The 19,914-nt window shown below is 39.9% G+C and overlaps 1 protein-coding gene across 1 annotated transcript in view; it reads left to right on the forward strand.

Annotated features, from left to right (window-relative positions):
• Ptprt (protein tyrosine phosphatase receptor type T) overlaps positions 1-19,914 on the forward strand; it is a 783,865-nt gene that overhangs the window by 549,625 nt on the left and 214,326 nt on the right. Inside the window, exon 11 of the mRNA XM_035446780.1 lies at positions 15,277-15,550. Coding sequence (XP_035302671.1) covers positions 15,277-15,550 — 274 coding nt within the window. The remainder of the gene's footprint in view (positions 1-15,276; positions 15,551-19,914) is intronic.

Here is a 19,914-nt window from a genome sequence, read left to right on the forward strand (position 1 = left end):
GACAACCATCACTTAAAGCTTTGCCAGCAGAAAGGAAAAAGGAAGGAACAAGGTTGCATAATTCCAAAGGAAGAGAGGGTACAAAGACCTTGACATAGGAGCATGCCTGTGGATCTGAGAAACAGCACAGACTGGTACAATTGAAGAACTGAAAAGGTCAAGTTAGAGTTCTTAGCAGTGGCCTTGTAGATATCGCACAAATTTCCCTTTCACCCAAATTAAGGTGCAAGGCAAAGAACAGTGGCATTCAGTGGCAGTCATGACCCTTGTCATGTTTCTGAGGATTCCTGACAGACACAGTCTTGAGAGTAAATTGTCAGGAGCACAAATGGAAGTAGGGAGGTGAGCAGAAGCGACGGCAATAATCTAATCCAGAGATACTTCGAGTTAGTTCAGAGATGCAGCTGTAGAGTTGAGGAAAGGTGGTGCCATTTGGGATACACTGATGGAAAGCCACAGGGCTGTTGATGGAGTGGGTAAGGTATTGTAAAAGAAAGAAAACTGTACTTGAAAGAAAATGGATAAGGGAAATGACTGAGCCTTCTTCATTTGATTTAAACTGGCATAACTACAGTGTTCAGTAAAGACTGGGCATGCCTTTTCTACCTTTGGGAGATGGGGAAAAGAATGTCAGTCCTCATCCAAAAAGCAGGAAAACTTACCTGAACTCTTAGGGGAAATTGTCAGTGTTCCTTTAAGTTTTTTTGAGAGAATATTTTTATTCCTCTAAATTCCTATACAAAATCCAGTTGTATTAATTCTATCAGTGTGGTTCAATCACAGGTGAAGGGTTTGAATAGAATACCAACTCCATCTCTGTTGTCTAATGAAGTGGCATGGTAATCACACACTCACCAATGGCAAGTGGCTCCAGCCAACCAATGTAGAGGGCTTTCTAGAAAACATTTTCCAGACCATTATTGCATTTAGTCTTGACAGAACACTGTAGGCTCCCTCTTCTCAGATCCCTTCCCTGGCAGACTTTGTCTTTCTGCCTTCAATCATCATAGTGAAAACAGTTTGAGTATTTGTTTAACCCATCTTGATTCTGAGTCCCCAAGACAGGGAATCCAGGATGTTCTCCAATTTGTAGCTGATAACTAATCAATAAATATCTGATAAATTATGTGTATAAAAGACAAGCAGATGTCGAAATTGTTCACAGAGGTAGTCAGAAATCACGAGATGCCCCCCCATGGAGAGACCTTGTCCCAAATTCCCCAGTGTCCTCTCAGTGCTATTTGGACTAGGCAAATAGAGAATAAAGCCAGGATTTACCAGTCTTGAAATAAAGGTTGCCTAACTAAGACATATTGTAAATTTCAGCTCTGTAGTTTCAAGTGACCTTTAATGTGGGGAATGAAATTGCAAAGGTATATTCTGTTGGGGATTAAAGAACTCAACTTGTTTCTAAGCCCATCTTGTTCTGTAACACAAATCATTTATCACAGCATTTTTGCATTAAAATTTGTACATGGTTGAAGCCAACGCGTAGAGTTTGGAAGGGAGAAAGAACATCTGGGATTACACATTCCATTGTTTCTTATTTAACATCCTTATGGTAGTTTAATTTATATTCCATAAAATTCACCCATTCTAAGTGTACAACTCAGTGACTTCCAATGAATGGATATAGTAGGTAACCTTCACCCCCAAATCATCTTAGAATGTTTCCAATTGATTATATGACCCCTTGTCTTATGATAAATATGCACTTGATTCTTGTTCCCACTCCCAGTCCCAAAAAATGATTTCTGTCCTTATAAATTTGTCTTTTATTGGCAATCCTTGTGAATGGAATCACACATTAGGCATTCTTTGCATCAGACTTCTCTTATTCAGTATAGTGTTTCTGAGATCCTTCTATGTAGAATATATCAAGGGGATTCGGTTGTTGCTGCTACAAATAACACTATATGGTGTGGCTATATGCACAATACATACCATTGACCCACTTGCTAAGTGGTGGGTATGTAGATTGTTTTACATTGCCATGTCACTGTGAACAGTTACATGCTCTTTTGTGTTCTTACATGTCTTTATTTCTCATGGAAAGACACCTAGGGACACTATCTGGATAATGGTAATTTGATGTTGACTTTTAAAGGATTTCTAGACTTGTTCCCTAATGGTTATGCCATGCATGATGGCCCTAGCTTTTCCATCCTAGCTAACAGTGGTCTGTCCTTTGACCTATAGCATCCTAGTGGTAGGATAGAGTAGCTTATCATCATTATATTGATTTGTAGTTCCTTATAAATAATTCCTGATTAATGTTTGCCATCTTTTCATTAGCTTATTAGTCATTTGTATTTCAAGTCTCTTTGCATTTTCAGTGGGGTTATTGGCCTTCTTATCAAATGGTAATGGATCACTATATATTGGTATGCATATGTCTTATCATTCATATGAGTTAGAAATATTTTCTTTAAAATATGACTTGTGTTTTAACTGGTATAATAGGGTTTTTAATCCCAGTTTTACAGTAATCTAATCATAACAGTGCATCTTTTTCCTCAGCAACAGATCATTGTCTCAGTGATACATTTATATATTCTTCCCCCAGTCCAAGGTCATGAAGATTTCTCTTTTATCCTGGAAGTTTAATTGTATTAGCTCATCCGTTTAGGTTTATAATCCATTTTCTGTTAGTTCTTGTGGGCTGTGTAAATTTAAATTTTTGCAAGTGGATATTCAATTGACCTACCCTCATTTGCTGAAAAGACTGTCTTATTACTGTTGAATTGTCTTTGTCAGGAATCAATGGATCCTAAATGTGGAATTTATTTCAGAACTATCAATTCTATTTCATTGATCTATATGTATATCCTTCTGCCAGCATCTAATGGTATTGATTTTCATAATTAATAAAATCAGGAACTGTTAGCTCTGCAATATTGTTCTGGCTTTTTTCAAAGTGTTTTTGTCTATTATGACCATTGCATTTGGTCATATATATATATATATATATATATATATATATATATATATGCAATGGTCCATTTATTAGATATATAAAGTCTCTGGTAATTCTTCTGTTACTTGGTTTTCTATTCCTGTGGCAAAATACCTGAGATTAACTGTGGAAGAAAAGTTTAGTGTTGTTCATAGTTTTAGGAGGTTTTATTAGTGTTTAGGAATTTGTACTGGCTGCCCTTGGAGTTCTGACAGGATACGCCCTCAGCTGCTGCCACTAAGACCATCACCTGTGCCTATTCATTATGTTCCCTTTTAAAAGGGTCTTGCCTACCTCTCATCCACCTCTCTCTATTTCTTTCCTTCTTTTGTCTGTCTGTTTCTCTTTCTCCCTGTCTCCCCATCTCTCTTTCTCTCTTCCACTGTACCTGTCCCATGAGGTCATTCTCCCCCTCCCCTTGCCCCCCTTTTTTTACCTTTTTAAAATTTAAATTAGAAACAAGTTTGCTTTACATGTCAATTTAAATTTCCTCTCCCTCCTGATTCCCCTGCCCCCCCCCATGGGACCTGTATCCCATCCCCTTTCTGCTGCCTAGGGAGGGTGAGACCTTCATAGGTGATCTTCAAAGTCAGTCATATCATTTGGAACAGGGCCGAGACCCTCCCCTGTGTTTCTAGGCTGAGAGAGCATCCCTCTATGTGGAATGGGTTCCCAAAGTCCATTTATGTACTAGGGGTAAATGCTCATCCACTACCAGAAGCCCCAGAGATTAACCAGACCTCCAAACTGACCTTATTCAGGGGGTCTGGAACAGTCCTATGCTGGTTTCCCAGCTGTCAGTCTGGGGTTCATGAGCAACCCCTTGTTCAGATCATCTGTTTCTGTGGGTTTCTCCAGCCTGATCTTGACCCCTGGTCATCACTCCTCCCTCTTTGCAACTGGATTCCAGAGTTCAGCTCAGTGTTCAGCTGTGGGTGTCTGCTTCTATTTCCTTCAGCTACTGGATGAAGGCTCTAGGATGGCATATAATGTAGTCATCAATCTCATTATTGGAGAATGGCTTTTAAGGTAGCCTTTCCACTATTGTTTCGAATGTTAGTTCAGGTCAACCTTGTAGATCTCTGGACATTTCCCTAGTGCCAGATTTCTCTTTAAACCTATAATGGCTCGCTCTATTATTGTACCTCTTTTCTTGCTCTCCTGTATTCTTCCCCTGCTCTCTCTTGTCCTCCTCTCCCCTCCTCTTCTCCTCTTCTCTTTCTTCTAACTCCCTCTCCCCTCCCCCCATGCTCCAATTTGCTCAGGAGATCTTATCCCTTTCCCCTTCTCCAGGGGACCATGTATGTCTCTCTTAGGGTTTTCCTTGTTTCCTAGCTTCTCTGGTAGTGTGGATTATAGGCTGCTACTCATTTGTTCTATGTCTACAATCCATAATGAGTGAGTACATACCATGTTTGTCTTTTTGTGACTAGTTTACCTCACTCAGGATGGTTATTCTAGTTTCATCCATTTGCCTGTGAATTTCAAGATACCATTTTTTTTTTCTGCTAAGTAGTACTCCATTGTGTAAATGTACCACATTTTCTCCATCCATTCTTCAGTTGAGGGGCATCTACGTTGCTTCTAGGTTCTGACTATTACAAATAATGCTGCTTTGAATATGGTTGAACAGATGTTCTTGTTGTATGAATGTGCATCTTTTGGGTATATGCCTAAGAGTGGAATTGCTGGATCTTGTGGTAGACTGATTGTGGTTAAGAGCACTAACTGTTCTTCCAGAGGACCAATTCCCAGCAACCACATGATGTCTCACAATCTTCTTGTAATGCGATCTGGTGCCCTCTTCTGGCCTGTTGGCATACATCCAAGCAGAACACTGTACATAATAAATAAAAATTAACCTCCCCTTTTTCCTTTTTACAATCCTTTTCCCTTAATAAAAACCTTTCTGCTTTGACTTCAGTTGCATGGTGCCTTTATCTCTAGAGCTGCTTTTGTTAAAAATATTACAACAGTTTTAGTTCATGGTCATTTGGCACAATTGCTTCTGAGCCTTTGGTGAAGCTGATGGCAGATGGCAGGGGACATGTGTTAGGCTAAAGGGTCAGAAGGCAAAGAGAGCAAGAAAGGCCTGGGACAAGATGTTCCCTTTCAGGACACACACTCGGTGTTCTACTTCCTTCTCTAGGTGTCAAGTTCCCACCATCTCTAAATAACACCATCAGATTACTGATCCATCAATGGATCAGTCCTCTAATACGGCAGATCCACTATCCTTACCAAAGTCTTATTGCTGAACTCCCCTTGAGACCATCCTTGGACCCATGATCCTTTGGGGCCATTTCAGATCTGAAAGTGAAATTCTGATGGACAGAATTGTAATCTTAACAATACTGACTGTTTAATACATGAACATGAAATCTCTCTCCATTTACCTGTATATTCCTTAATTTTTTTTTACTTTTTAGTATCGAAGTATTTCATATATTTTGTTGTTTTTTCTTAGTATAATGATGGGAGAGTTGTTTCTTTGTTTGTTTGGATTTTTGAGACAGGGTTTCTCTGTGTAGCTTTGTAGATCAAGCTAGCCTCGAACTCACAGAGATCCGCCTGCCTCTGCCTCCTGAGTGCTGGGATCAAAGGTGTGCACTACCACCGCCCAGCTAGTATTGTGATGTTATGAGTAAAATGTTTGCTTAATTTCATTTGAAGAATGCTTTTCTCCAGTGAAGAAATCATCTTCTACTTTTATATATTGCAGTTGAATATTTTGATTTGTTGAAATCATTTATTGGTTCTAGGTGGTATGTATGTGTATATAAAACACTTTAATTCTCCCTATACAAAATCATATCATATTCCAATAAAGAGTTTTCCTTCTTACTTTCTATACATGGTGTTACCAATAAATTAAGATAATTACAGGTTAAATTTGTCCTACTCTAGTAGCTAAACTCTCCACTGTAATGTTGATCAGATATCCTTACTTTAGAAGAAAAGCATTCAGTCTCTTGCCCTTGAGTGTGATGCTAACTCTACATGTTTTGTGGATGGTATTTATCAAATTGAAAATTATTTTCTATTCCTTTTTCCTTTCTGTGATATTTTATCATAAATATGTATTATATTTTATCATTTTTCTGCAACTGTTGAGATGATTATGAGATTTCTGACCTTTATTCTGTTAATATGCTATACTGCATTCATTAAAGTTCCAATATTAAACCAACTGGCATTGCTGAAATAAACTTCATTAAGCTATAATATAAAATCCTTTTTACATAGTAGTAGGTTCTATTTACCAATATTTGGTTATATATTCATTATCAGCAATAATGCTGCCAGTGTCTCTTATTGTAATATTTCTTTGGGTTTGATATTAGGACCCAGGCATAGGAATTGTATTACTCTGATAGTTACTTTTGATTGTCATCATGATTGGACTGAGAGTAGCTATTAGGTTAAGGAAGCATGCCTCTGAGTGTGTCAAATGGTGATGTTCCCAGGGAGGATTAACTGGGGGAGACATACCTTCCTGGAATGTAAGGGCATTATGCTATGGGCTGAGAGTCTATATGGAATAAAAGAGAGAACAGAAGAAAACCAGTATCCACAAGCATTCTCTCTCTCTGCTCCCTAATCACCATGATGTGAGGTCCTCTGTTCCACAATGTCCTCTCAGCCAGGGTTGTCTGACATTGCCCAAACCATGACCCAATGTATTAATCATGTGTTCCTAACTCAATATTTGTCATAGTAGTTAATGTCAGAGTAACAAGGATTCATTCACTCTTCTCCTGTTTTTTACATAGACTTGTTCAAATCTGAACTACTATTTAAATATTCCTAAATATAGTTGCTATATGACCAGCTGGTCTCCTACTCCTGCCAACATACCTGCTTCCATACCTGCTTCTCTTTGACACATTCAAGTTTCTAGTGCTAAGCAAAATTAAAGCTGCTTGAACACATGTGATGTGGCAGTTGATCTTATCATTGAAATGGCTGTCTGTTGCTTAGTGGTGGGTGGGTACCATGCATAGGGTGGATATACTAGATAAAGGAAACCTTCATGTTTTAGGTGGAATGGATAGGGACAGTGCAAAATTTAATTATGCTAATTAGGATGCTGAACAGTTAAAATGCATGGATTATTTATTTCTAAAATTTTTGATTTAATATTTTCAGACTACAGTTGATCAAGTTTAATTGAGATCATTAAAAGCAAAACCATGAATAAGGAAAATTAGTATATGTGCAATCTAATGAAGTTGGCTGTAAGACGAATGTCTATGAAAGACTTTCCACTGTTGATTTTCAGTGTAAGTCAGAGGTTGTTCATGCAGGAAAAAAAGAGAAACTGAAAGACTCACCAACATTTTCCTAAATAATTGTGTTTTAGTAATTCGTTAAGGGAAATCTGTTATGATAAATCTTTCTGCCAAAAGCCGCTGATCCCCACTGCCAGGTGTGTGCTTTACGCCAGCCGCCCTCCCGAGTTAGGGCCCAAATTAATACACAGAAACTTGTATTAGGTTCAAATGCTGCTTGGCCAATGACTAGGATTTCTCATCTGCTAGCTCAGTCTTAATTATCACAAATCTATATATTTTATAAGACTTATCTTATAGAGGATGCCTTCTGCTGGCACCCTCTCTTGCCGGTGGCTCACATAGTGCCGCTGGAGGAGCAAAGGGAAAACGGGGCCACTTCCTGTTTCTCCTTGCTAAATATGAGTCTCCTTGCTATGTCACTTCTTGCCTGGATCACCACTTCTCTACTACATTTCCCAGAATCCTCTTTGACTCCTAGTCCTGTCTAACTTGCTGTTTCATTGGCCAAACAGAACTTTATTTAACAATCAATAAGATAAACATACACACAGAAGTACTTTCCCATCAGAAACCCATTTTCTCTTTCTTTCACTTTCCAAAATGTACAACATGTTATTGTGTTTTTCTCAACACAAGTAGTTATTTTAAAAGCCAAAGTGTGTGGCGTGATAGGGCAAACAATTTCATTGTGACAGAATGCTATAATTAAGACTGAGGCTTCTGGAATCTGCCTCTGTTCAAATGTTAGCTCAAGCACACAAACAGCACCATCTCCATAAGAGATGGTGACCATTTATGCTTCTGTTTCCTGATTTTATCAAATGTAAATGATAATATCTATCTGACAGAGTTTCTGTGAAGGGCAAATGAGGTAATAGCATATGTGGACACACATATGTGGAATTTAATTAAGTGCTCACTAAATGTTTTCTGTAGATGAAGCCATATTTTTAGTAATGGCACTGAGAACTAGGAAAAGAATGTTGACAGAGACCTATGGTATACAAAGGAAGGAGAAATTCACTCTCATTCCAGTAAAAAGAAGTTCCTCAGAGAGAGTGGCATTTGGTCTGTGGCTTTCTTGACAGGATGAGTAATTCTCAGAGTGCAGAAGGGTCATGGGAACACTGTGTGTAGATGGAAATGCAATATTGAAACTTATGTGAGAAGCAAAATGTGGTGGCAATCTCCAGTAATCTTAGGTCCTAGGGACCTGCTCCTGAAGGATTCTGAGTTGCAGGCCACCCTGCGGTAAGTAGTGTGATTCTCTCAAAGAAAGAAGAGAGGGAACAGAACATGATGGAAGGAAAGGCAAAACAAGGATTGATTTTAAAATCAATTTAACTATTTAAAGTTAAAATTTTTGTTATGCAAATTTGTTTTTTGTTTATTTGGTGTCTTAAGAAAAGGTCTTATGTAGCCTAGGCTGGCCTCAAACCTGCCACATAGCTGATCCTTGCCTTGAATTGACCCTCCTGTCTAGGCCTCCTAAGCACCTAGATTGAAGGTGTGAGCTGCCAAATCTCACAATTCATTTCTTTTAGAAATACTTTGTTGACATGTTTTATGCTAGCAGGGTCTTAAAGATGATGGAGGAGACAGAAAGGCCTCAAACAGGGTAGGTTCCCAATCTATGTGGGTACAGGAGCCAAGATATAAAGAGACCATCAGACAAGAGGTTTCACTTGTGATAGAAGTTATAGAGGAAATAAAGCAGGACAATGACCCAAGGTGTGATGAACAAAGACTGGTAGCTGTGAATTGAAGTTTCAGTAAACCTGGAATGCCCCACATTGGTGATTTTAAGTGACTGAGAATGCTAGAAGGGGATCCTCCTACTGGGTATAAAAAAAAGCAAATGCTGGAATCACCTGAGTTTTAGCTTCATAGCTATATACTTTGAAAGCTTAATATTAAGGCTGACATCCCATCCGTACAGATTCTGGTTCAGTTTGCCTGGAGTGGGGCCAAGGAATAATCTTTTTAACCTGTAGGTGATTATAACGTGAAGTCATGGGTGAGAGCTACTGAGCAAAGTAGCCTCTTAAGAATCTGATGTGACCTTACCTTGCCCTCTCTTGAGGTGGTAGGAAAACCACACTGAGTTTTTATAGTTATCATGTGACTCTGCTGTATGGAACTGGGAAAAGTTTGACAATACCTTGCCAAACTATAACTCTGATTTCACCAAGTCTCAATGTTATGAGATCTTCAGGTGTATAGACCTACTTCCTTAGTTCCCTTGTCTTCAAAATTGGAAAAAGTAGATTTATTTCAGCATGACCACATGAGGATGAGAAGGAAATTAGTCGTAACATTCCTATAGCCATCTTATCATTTATAGAAACCATTATAAAAGACACAGAAGTTATGAGATATACCTGAGAGTTTCATCACCCCTTGCCTAGAGAAAGATAGCAAGGCCCCAGGTCATCTCCACTGTCTCCACTCTGTTTCAGAGATGACTTTGTATTAGAGTCCAGATTCAATGCTGATTTCAGGGGCTAGTTGGCTAGCAAATTTATATAGGACTTTGTCTAAAAAAAAATGAAGTAAAGAACTAATGAGGAAGACATTTTATGTCAAATTCTGACCTCTACATACATGTAAATACATGTGCAGATAAATGAACACTTGGGAGATACATATAAGAGGATCAATAATTTAAAGTCATCCTTATCTATGTGCTGAGTTCAAGGCCAGCTTAAACTACAGAAAACCCTGCCTCAAAAAAAAGGAAGGAAGGAAGAAGGAAAGGGATAAAGAGGAGAGAAAAGGAGTGGAGAAGACAGGAGAGAAGAGAAGAACAAATCACAGTGCCACACTGTACAGGTTCTAGCCTGTGCTCTCTGCATTGATCACTGTGTCACTTACACCATGTGGACACTGTTTAAAAGCAACCTGTAGGGCACAGAGTTGTTCCCCATAGATCCACTGTGTCCCCTTTCCTATGCTATGCCAGTCTCCCAGATGCTGTGTGCATTGATGCAATGATTCTCAGATGTGACCAGCTTTGGAGGGCAGTTATTAGGTACCTAGGGACTCAATGAGTGACCCAAATAAATGGTTGGGAAACCCTGAGAAAGCCCAGGGCTGATAACAGATTTGCAGCTGGACATTCAAAGCCCTTGGCTTGGGATTGCAGGATTTCACCTGATATCACGCCCCTGATTGGCTCACCCACTTTTCTCTCCTGTTTCCTTCCCTTACCGTTTCTCTTGGAACCATTTCTATAACACATCATTTAACTTGGAGCCAGTCCCTGGAGGAATATGTGCTCACACATGTCTTTTTCTGGGAGAGCGCAAACCAAAATGTGCACCTGCCTAGAGTTGGGCAATGTTCACCTGGGAACTGAAGCCTACTCTCCATCTGTTAGCTGAATCAACATCTCAAATGGGTATTGCATCTGCCTGTAGGCATCTGCCCCACATACAGAAAAGGGGCCCTGGATTTGTTAACAATAGAAAGTTGGCTGTCTCATCACAGGAATCAGGTGTGAGAGATGTATCTAAACTCTTTGCTTTGATATCACAGACAGCAAGGTGACCAAGTGGCTAGGTTTCCCAAAGCTTCTGGAGGAGTCTTGTATATTCTACCTCAAATGATGTCTGAGGAAATCATCCTTGGACACAAAAGATCTTGGGACCTGGTACCAGAGTGGAATGTCCTTACCTTCAATGGGATGAGATACTAAAACTGAAGTCTCTCACTCTTGCAGGCATTATAGCAGCTACTTTAGAGTAAAGGTGGAGTTGGCACACAGTATGACCTTCGGGGCCCTCATGGGAAGACTCCCAGGGCAAGCCATACAAAAAACATCAAAAATGCCCATCTTCTCATTGGAAGATACAGAAATCAGCATAGTTGGGAAACTGCATGAGTAAATGCATCTTGAGCTATTTTCTTTTCATCTTTTATTAAGACACTAGGATTTTCATGTTAAAATGTCCCTCCTCCAAACAACCCTGAATAGTGTATTGAAACATTCTTCTCTGGGGCTGGGGATATAACTTTGGAGCAGATTGTTCTCATTTAGGTATGCATTTATCATTACCAGAGAAACGAAAGGAGTATGTTCTTGATAGATGTATTTCTAAGAGAATGGTGAGAATAAAGTGGCTGGAGGAAACAGAAACAATGCACCTGCTCCTGTTTCTCTCCTCTGCCACTTCTCTGTGTACCACTGTGCTCCTCTCTCTCCCTTGGCTGTGAGGAGGAGCTGGATGCACAGGCAGGCAGATTCATCTGACAAAAAGGCTTATGGCTTTCTGGTGACACTTGCAGTTTATATCTGAATGGATAAGCTGCAGATGCGGTGGGCCTGTGGGAACTGCTGAATCTGCTTCGGCACAGTAATTCCAGTCATATGTGTACCATATGTTGACTCCACAGCTTAACCTCCAAAGTGCCCTTATTCTCTCCCTCTTTGTGATTTCATACAAGGTGGGATACAAACTAAGCAGTTCAGGCTACCAACTTTAAAAACTGCTCAGGTGGCCCTTTGTGAATTATGTTGGTTTGGGGGGAAAGAACATTTTTTAAAAGGAACTGAGCTGTGAAGGAGGTCTGAGCTGCTTTTGCTGAATTGACACTCATAGATCACGGAACCTCTCAAGTTTATCTTTATCCCTTCAACCTGATTATTACAGATCTGCTTGTCAATTCAACCAAACTTAACAGCCAGATAAGAGATGATGAGACTAAGCCTGTGTAGATGCTATGCTTTCTCCCAACAGCCTTGAACAATCAAATGTCCCAAATTAAGCCATCACCTTTTTTCTTGGCTCATCACAGCTATACTCTCATGACAGTTGTGGGCAGGTACATGAAACCAGCCCTGGGTTCCTCATGATCTAGCCCATCACTGAAAAGTCAAGGATACAGAACCAACAGAATCAACTAACCTGGACTCATAGGGGTTCACAGAGACTTAACTGACAACCAGGGAGCCTGCATGGGACTGACCTAGGGGCCCTCTGTAATTATGTTACAATTGTGTAAGTTGGTCTTCTTATGAGACTCCTAACAGTGGGAGCCAGGGCTGTCTCTGACTCTGTTGCCTACCTTTCTGACCTTTTCCTTGTACCAGGTTGCTTTGTCTAGCCTTAATAGACAAGGAAGTACTTAGTCTCACTGCAACTCAATATATCATGGTTGGCGGTATCCATCCTTTTCTGAAGAGAAACAGGAGGAGGAGGAGTGGATGGGGGAGGAAAGAAGGGAGGTGGGGGAGGGACTTGGAGGAGAAGAGGGAATGGAAACTGCCATCAGTATGTAAAAACGTAAATAAATAAGACAGAGAGAGAGAGAGAGAGAGAGAGAGAGAGAGAGAGAGAGAGATTGTAGAAGGAAGGTCCTACTGCTGAGAATCTCCAAAAGCTTTGGGGTTTCAAATGACTAACCAAGGTTATTGAAGGGATCCAATGTAGAATAAGAAGGTTAGCTAAGAAACCAAAGCAAAGGTCTCATGTTGGGAACACTGTTAAAAACACAAGAGGTAAGGAACAGATTAGATCTTAGGAGAAAGCAGGGACCCTTTCAATTCTTAGGAGTGTCTGTTGGTCACTGATCAGGAGGATATGGGGGGCTGAATAGAAAGTCCAGTCACCTAATTCAGTGTGCAACATCGTTATTAAGTTTAGCTGATAAACATAAGGGTTTTCATTCAAGAAAGACTCCATATATAAGGATGGAGTGAGTTTAAATCACACTTATGCATAGACTGTCTTCAGATGGCCTTATAGACATAGAAGGCTCTCATACATGCACAGTCATGTGGAAATCTTAAGCCACTATGCATGCTCAGAGGTCATTCTTTTGGATCCCAAATACTCACCTGCATTTATATGTGTGTTGTATTATTTTTTATTGATTAAGTCATTGATCTGCATGTGCATAATAGGTGATGGGGGTGTCAGAGGACAACTTCCAGGAGTCAGTTTTCCCCTTCCATCTTTACATGGGTTCCAAAGCTCAAACTCAAGTCAGCAGGCATGCTGTCAAGTGCTCTAGCACCCTGAGCTATCTCACAAGCTCTGGACATTACTTTCATTTAGAGTGAGACACTCAGGTGCTGCAGCCCCTCATTTGGATGTTGTGATGCTCAGATGCAGTGTGTGCTTCCTGTACCAATGGCAACATTCATTCCTGTCACTCATAAGCACTCTGGGCTATCTCTCCTTCAGAGGTGCACAAAAGACAACAGTCATGCTTTTGTCCACCCAAACTTCTTATTCATCCAAATGTGTCATGCACTCACATGCATTCCTTCCTTATTTGCATGAGGAAGCATCCTTATGTTCAGAGAAAATCAAGGAATGTCTGACCCATCAATGATGCTACATGTTCTCTAGAGGAGATCCTTCACAACCTTCATTCAACTTAATGAAATAGTCCTGGCTTTGTGTCTTACAAATTATGTTTTGTAATCTGGTGTCCTTGGATGGATAATCTAAGCAGAGGGTTGAAGCCTACGCTAATCTGTTTACATAAAGCATGTGCTATGTTAAGTTTAAACAATGAGCACAATCTATAATCACCTCATTAATTCACATAAATGTTTTCATACTCTTTGGACATTTGGTCTTCTGCCTTAGACCATGCATGTCAGAATGCAATAGAATCCTTCTAAAAGGTGTCTGCTCAAGAGAAGGACACACTGAACATTTCAAGGATAAGGGCTTTTTACCCAATTCACAAACTTTTGAGTAACTTCCACAAAGAGAATCTACATACTTGGCATATGGTTGTAATTCAATAAAGGCTGTCATCTCTATGCACACACTGGCACCTCCTTATAGTCTTATAGTCAAAGGGGATGATATGAAATTACTTGGCAGACTCTTCTGGGAATTACTGTTTACCCTGATTAGAATTTCTGTATCCATCCAGATTTTGGCTTCATGCTGGCTTTCAACATTAATTCAATCCACTTTGATTCATTTCAACAAATGTTCATTGATCATTTAGAGTCACACTTGTTCCTGGGCACTGTGTGCATGTGTGTGATGAGGAAGAAGATAGAGTGATTCAGAGATAACTAAGACACACTTTTATCAAGGATGCAATAGAGTCAGCAAGTCACATGTCCCATCTTATGTTTTTGCAGAATCAACTGGACAGTGATGAGTGAGTTGGGAATAACTCATTCTGGACAGATCTAGACAGGCTTCATGGAGTAAATATAAGAAAGACATCAGTATTATTGGAAATCTTTTATAGGCAGAGGTGGTTAGCATTGGTGGGTGTTTCAAATAGAGGAAGGACTAGCTAGTGGTGGAGATGGCCAGTCATAGGATACTTATATAGTAGCTGGGTGTCTGGAGCTGTTGGGATTCATGGGCATCATGAGATGATTGCCTGAAAGGAAAGCAGAAACTAAGCATAGAAGACTTCAGCTGCCAGTGTGAAGAATTTAGGATGTAAAATTTGGACAAAAGAGAAACTGTGGAAGTGCTTGAAGAGAGATGGTATCATATGATTGGAAGCAAAGGGGATAGACAGACAGCATGATCAAATAAATTGAGGGCAGAAAAGCCCAGCTGATGTGGGAAAGTGCCTGGCCTAAGCATCAGCAATGGGAAGAAGTAAAGAAGACTGTGGCAGGTGTAACACTGCTGAGTCCCACGCCACAGAGCTTGTTGGTTGGGGTGAAGAGTGAGAGATAAGTAGGTCAGACCTGAGAATAAGCCAGATTTAGGATTTGGGCACCTGTCAGATGGTGGTAGTATGCTTCAAAAACGGAAGCCACCAAGAAGGGGCAGCAGGTTTATAGAGATTGCTGCTGAGATGGATTTTGGATGTGTCTTGTGTGAACTAGTATTGAGATCTTTGCATGGACATAGATTCCTACAAAGCAATGGGTTTGAAAATCTGAAACTGGAGTTAGGGTATTTTTTTTTTTTTACCAGACAGAAGTGATATCAGTGTATATATCACAGGGGAGTTATACAAACACAATGAATGCTAGTGAGCTTATCTGTCCACAGAGGGACTCATCTACCTCTTGTCTTTCTTTTCCAGTGTTTACCAGCTAGTTGTTAAAGAGGAGCGTCTTCAGAAGTCCCGGAGAGCAGCTGACATCATCGAGTGTTTCTCTGTACCTGTGAGCTACAGGAATGCCTCCAACCTTGATTCTCTCCACTACTTTGCTGCCGAGCTGAAGCCCGCCAACCTGCCTGTCACTCAGCCATTTACAGTGGGAGACAACAAGACTTACAATGGCTACTGGAACCCTCCCCTCTCCCCATTGAAGAGCTACAGCATCTACTTCCAGGCACTCAGCAAAGCAAATGGAGTAAGTAGGTCATTACTTCCTTGGTTTGGATTTCCCCCCTTCTCAAGTGTGAAGTCTGTGAGACTTTACAGAAGTTAATAAACTGAGGCCCATGAGCAAAGTCCAGACCTCATGTCTTTTAAGCTGTGGAAATAAGGTTGATTTTTTTTTTAATTACTTGATCTTTGGTTTTGGTTTTTAGTGCCACATTGCCTATTCGTTTGCATAGTACTGATGTTTGCTTTGATGCTTAAGAGTAAAGTTGGGGAGTTGCAATAGATACTCTATAGTCACAAGGCCTAAAGCATTTATTCGTATGTCTTCTATGGAAAAACATTTGTAAACTTGTATTGAAGTATGGAAAAGGTGCTACACTTGAGAAAAATCACTAGGCCTGAGTTGTGATTCCTTTATCTGTAGTACTGATGTCTATAAGTGTTTGGATGTAGAAGGAATGTGTTTCAGTTCACCTTTGCAATCATTCCTCTTATCATGGCCGTGAGTCACATTCAAAACAAAATTTTATCTTAAAAACAAAGTGGCTGTTTTTGTCGCAAGTGTTCCCTTGGTCTGGTAGTTGTATCAATCAACATCACACATTCACAAGTCTGGGAACATCACAAAAGCATCCATCACTTTTCTACTCATCCCCACCCACCCCTGCATAGTACACACTTCAGTTACCATTGCCACATTATGATCAGCACTTATCAGTGCTTATTTTGAATGCCCTCAATGACAGAGAACTTACTTTGCTCATTTGGGAGTGGCAACGTGGGGTTCGTGATGCTAAGAAAACTTTGTAATGTGTAATTACTTAATATTTCTTTGACAGTAGCTTCTCCCCAGTGTTCTTCGATTATACTTTGGGGGGTTTGTAGAACCAATATAGTCGCCTTTAGGGTGTATGTTTCTATTGCATACAATCTTTACGGCAACCCACTTACTGATTCTTAAATCATACCCATCTGGTCTTCTTATCTGCTAATACTTCTTAGAACTTAGTATTTTCCCATTCAGGGTACTTTCATAGACATATCCCAGGCTTTCATAATGTATTCATCAACATATGATGACCACTATGGTGTTAATCCCTGTGGTTCATATTGCGGTTAGTATGTGCCCTACAGCAGATTATGGATATAGGAAGAAGCCTGGAGTATGCCACATCATGAACTGAGTCTGCAGAAGTGACAGCTCACTGCAAATAAGGATTGAGACCAAAACAAGATTGGTGGCATGTACGTAGAACAGTTTAGTCTGTTGGTGGCAATCACTGCCTGAGGGGAAAAAACCCTGGACTGAGGAACTAATTAACATTTAGAGTGTCCACATGCCCATTTAAATTCCACTTTGATATTTCAGTTCTGCATTTATTACTGGTTCAAGCAACACTTCTCACTGAGAATATAAAGCTTCAAAGAGAAGCTTCCAGACTGCCTTCTACCTGTCCATCTGGTCCCTACTCTGCACGAAGCACTCTGATGTATTGAGCATGAAGACATAAACATGGACCAAAGCATCTGGGGGCCCATCTTGCTTTCAGATCCTTGAATCCCATGCTGGCCTCTGCACTGCTTCAGCAAAACTCTCTGATAATGTGTGGCTTTCTCGGCTCTCAGCACATAGGGAGAAATAGGGTTGTGTTTCCTCTCTGCTAACAAGGATGAGATGCCTATGCCCTGTCTCACATTACCATATCCCCACACACATACTTCTCAGAGAGCTATCAGTGCACCAAGACTACTGGAGACTAATTATCCCAGGTGTTTTACTAACCCAAGAATGATTGGCCGTGAAAGGGATGACAGGTGACACGAAGCATCTAGCGGATGGTTTTCTCCCCAAATATCACAGCATAGCCCCTTCTCTGGAAGGCATGGGGTTTTGATACATAGAAAAACCATGTCAGGTACTCAAGCTGCCTTGCACTAGGGGCAGTTCCAAGAGGAACAAGGCCGTGAATTACTGTGCCTTCCATTCCACATCATCTGCTCTGCCATTGTGGAATTATAGTTTCTAGCCAAGACAGCAGGAAGAGAATTGGATGCATGCTTATGCAAGATTGTCTGAGGGTGCAGTTGGACTCACAAAAACAGAGAAAGGAAAAGCAGTTCGATGTGGACACTCAGACTGAATTTTTTCTGGCAAAGAAGGCACACACTGCTTAAAATTACTGTCTTTAGTATTAAGTTGTACCGAAAAAAAAAAATGAGCAAAAAGGTCATAGGAACAGAACAGCTATTCCCACTCTAACAAATCTCTGCCTGGCTCCTTTCCTACTCTCTGTATCATAGAGGCCAAAGGACAATGCAGTTAAACCAGGAGGGCTTTGGAGAGTGATCAGCCACAACCTCCAACCAGCCACAGTCATTGTTCTTGGGCAGATACATCAGAAAGACTGCTCCTTGGTACACAGAGCCACCTCCATGCCCTGCTTCTAATAAATCATTCAAAGAACAATTGACTAGCAATGAATCAACACAAAGAAGCCAAGAATAGAGAAGAATGGAATAAAAGACCCACAATGAGCAGGAAACTAATTAGACACTGCATTAATGCTAAATAACCATTGCAAATACTCTGCAAAACAGAAGGTTAATGTAAAAAAACAATTACTTAAAGAGGAGATGCACAATGTAAAAATTAACAATTGTGATTTGGGTCCAAATTTCACTGTCATGTTAGTAAGAAACTGAAGAAGGGTTGGGGACTGAAATATGTGAGCAAAACTCTAATTTTCTCATGTAAGGCAAAAGCAAAAAAAAAAAAAACTACCATTTAACTCTAGATACTGGGAATTTTTGAAGTATAGCTTGGAAACACACAGATGGCCTTCCAATAATAGCAAATGAAATATTAACAATATACAAAGAAATACAGGAAAGACAAAGGAAATTATAAAGAAACATGAAAATCAGCAACTTGTATGGAGGAAGAAAACATTAGACTTTGTAATGTAAACAGAAGGTAATGTTATCCTTTCATAAAAGGAGACAATGGCTTTGATAAAGTAAAAAGCAGAACTCAGTAGACCTGCATCCTTTCAATGTTTAAAGAAAACGATGAATCAATGTTGTTTGGAATGAAAGCAAATTGGGAGGGTGTCGTGGATAGGCACTTGTTAAGGAATGGTTGTGGTCCAGGCTGAATAATTTACTATCAGCCCATTTCATCCCTCAATATCCTACCTGCAAGCTTTGTTCAGGACACAGTGAGAGAATTTAGAATCCAGGAATCTCCATTCTGTGGATATTAGGATAGTTTATCAGCTTAACAGATGATGGTAAATCAGCCTTTAAAGTCAGACTGCCTTCATGCAAAACCCTGGTGGCTGTGTGACTTTAATTAAGCTATTAAACACATTAGATACGGTTGATTAATTAAAAGCACATCTATCAAGCACACAGTATTTGTCACAAAGGCAAAAAAAAGTTCTAGAAATCTTCAGTGAGCCCACAAAAGGCTGCCTGCATAATGTTTATATTCTAAAGGGGAAGAAACCAAAATAAATAAGGAAAATAACTTACCAACTGACAAATTACTGGTTTTAGAAGTGTGGATTCATTCGTCAAGTGCTGGCTGGGTATAAAGATAGCTTTAAGTTGTATAGGGGTATATGAGTGGTGTATGTTTTCCCAGAACCAGGCATTCTATAGAAAATTTGAGCATGGCAATACATAAGATTTTTCTTCATGTATTTGTATGAAATTTGAGTTATCCTCTAGTATTTAAATTGAAATTTTGCCTGATTAGTGGTTTAGTGTTTGCTTCTTGATGTGTTGTTGATAATAAAAGCATTTAAAGTTACATCACCATAGTCAGAATTTCCATTTGTTGTAGAGTGGGAGTTGTGCTTCTAAGCCATTTCACCATTGAATGTCATCGCCTAGGCTTCTTGTGAGTCAATCCATATTGTAACCATATGTTTTAGATAAAGCTATATAATGACACTTTAGAGTTGGATAGAGTTGGAAGTGTTGTATAATCTAGACCAGAAGAGAGAAGAAGAAGAAGGAAACATCCAATGAAGCTTTCTCAGCAGGGTGTCCCTGTGATTACTGCAATTCTATGGAATGAAAGTTGGTTGATTCCTTCATGGCACAGGAAAATGATTAGAACATTTTTACTTATATAACAACCAGTTATTTCTTCCTACCTCTTATCTCCTAATCACTTTGGTTGCCTTGAACAAATCAAATCTTTTTCTGTCAACATTTCAGAGGAGGTAATGTGTAGCATCCACTCCCAACTTTGGCCTTGGGATGTAACATGCAACTCCCCTGTCCCTTACATCTCTTTCATCACGGTTTCTTTGTTATCTGGTGTTAGGCTGCTCTCTTCCAAAGACTTCTTTAAAAGAGGCTTCCCAAACCAATACAAAG

Source organism: Cricetulus griseus, chromosome 6 (assembly GCF_003668045.3).
Source record: "Cricetulus griseus strain 17A/GY chromosome 6, alternate assembly CriGri-PICRH-1.0, whole genome shotgun sequence".
Taxonomy (NCBI): domain Eukaryota; kingdom Metazoa; phylum Chordata; class Mammalia; order Rodentia; family Cricetidae; genus Cricetulus; species Cricetulus griseus.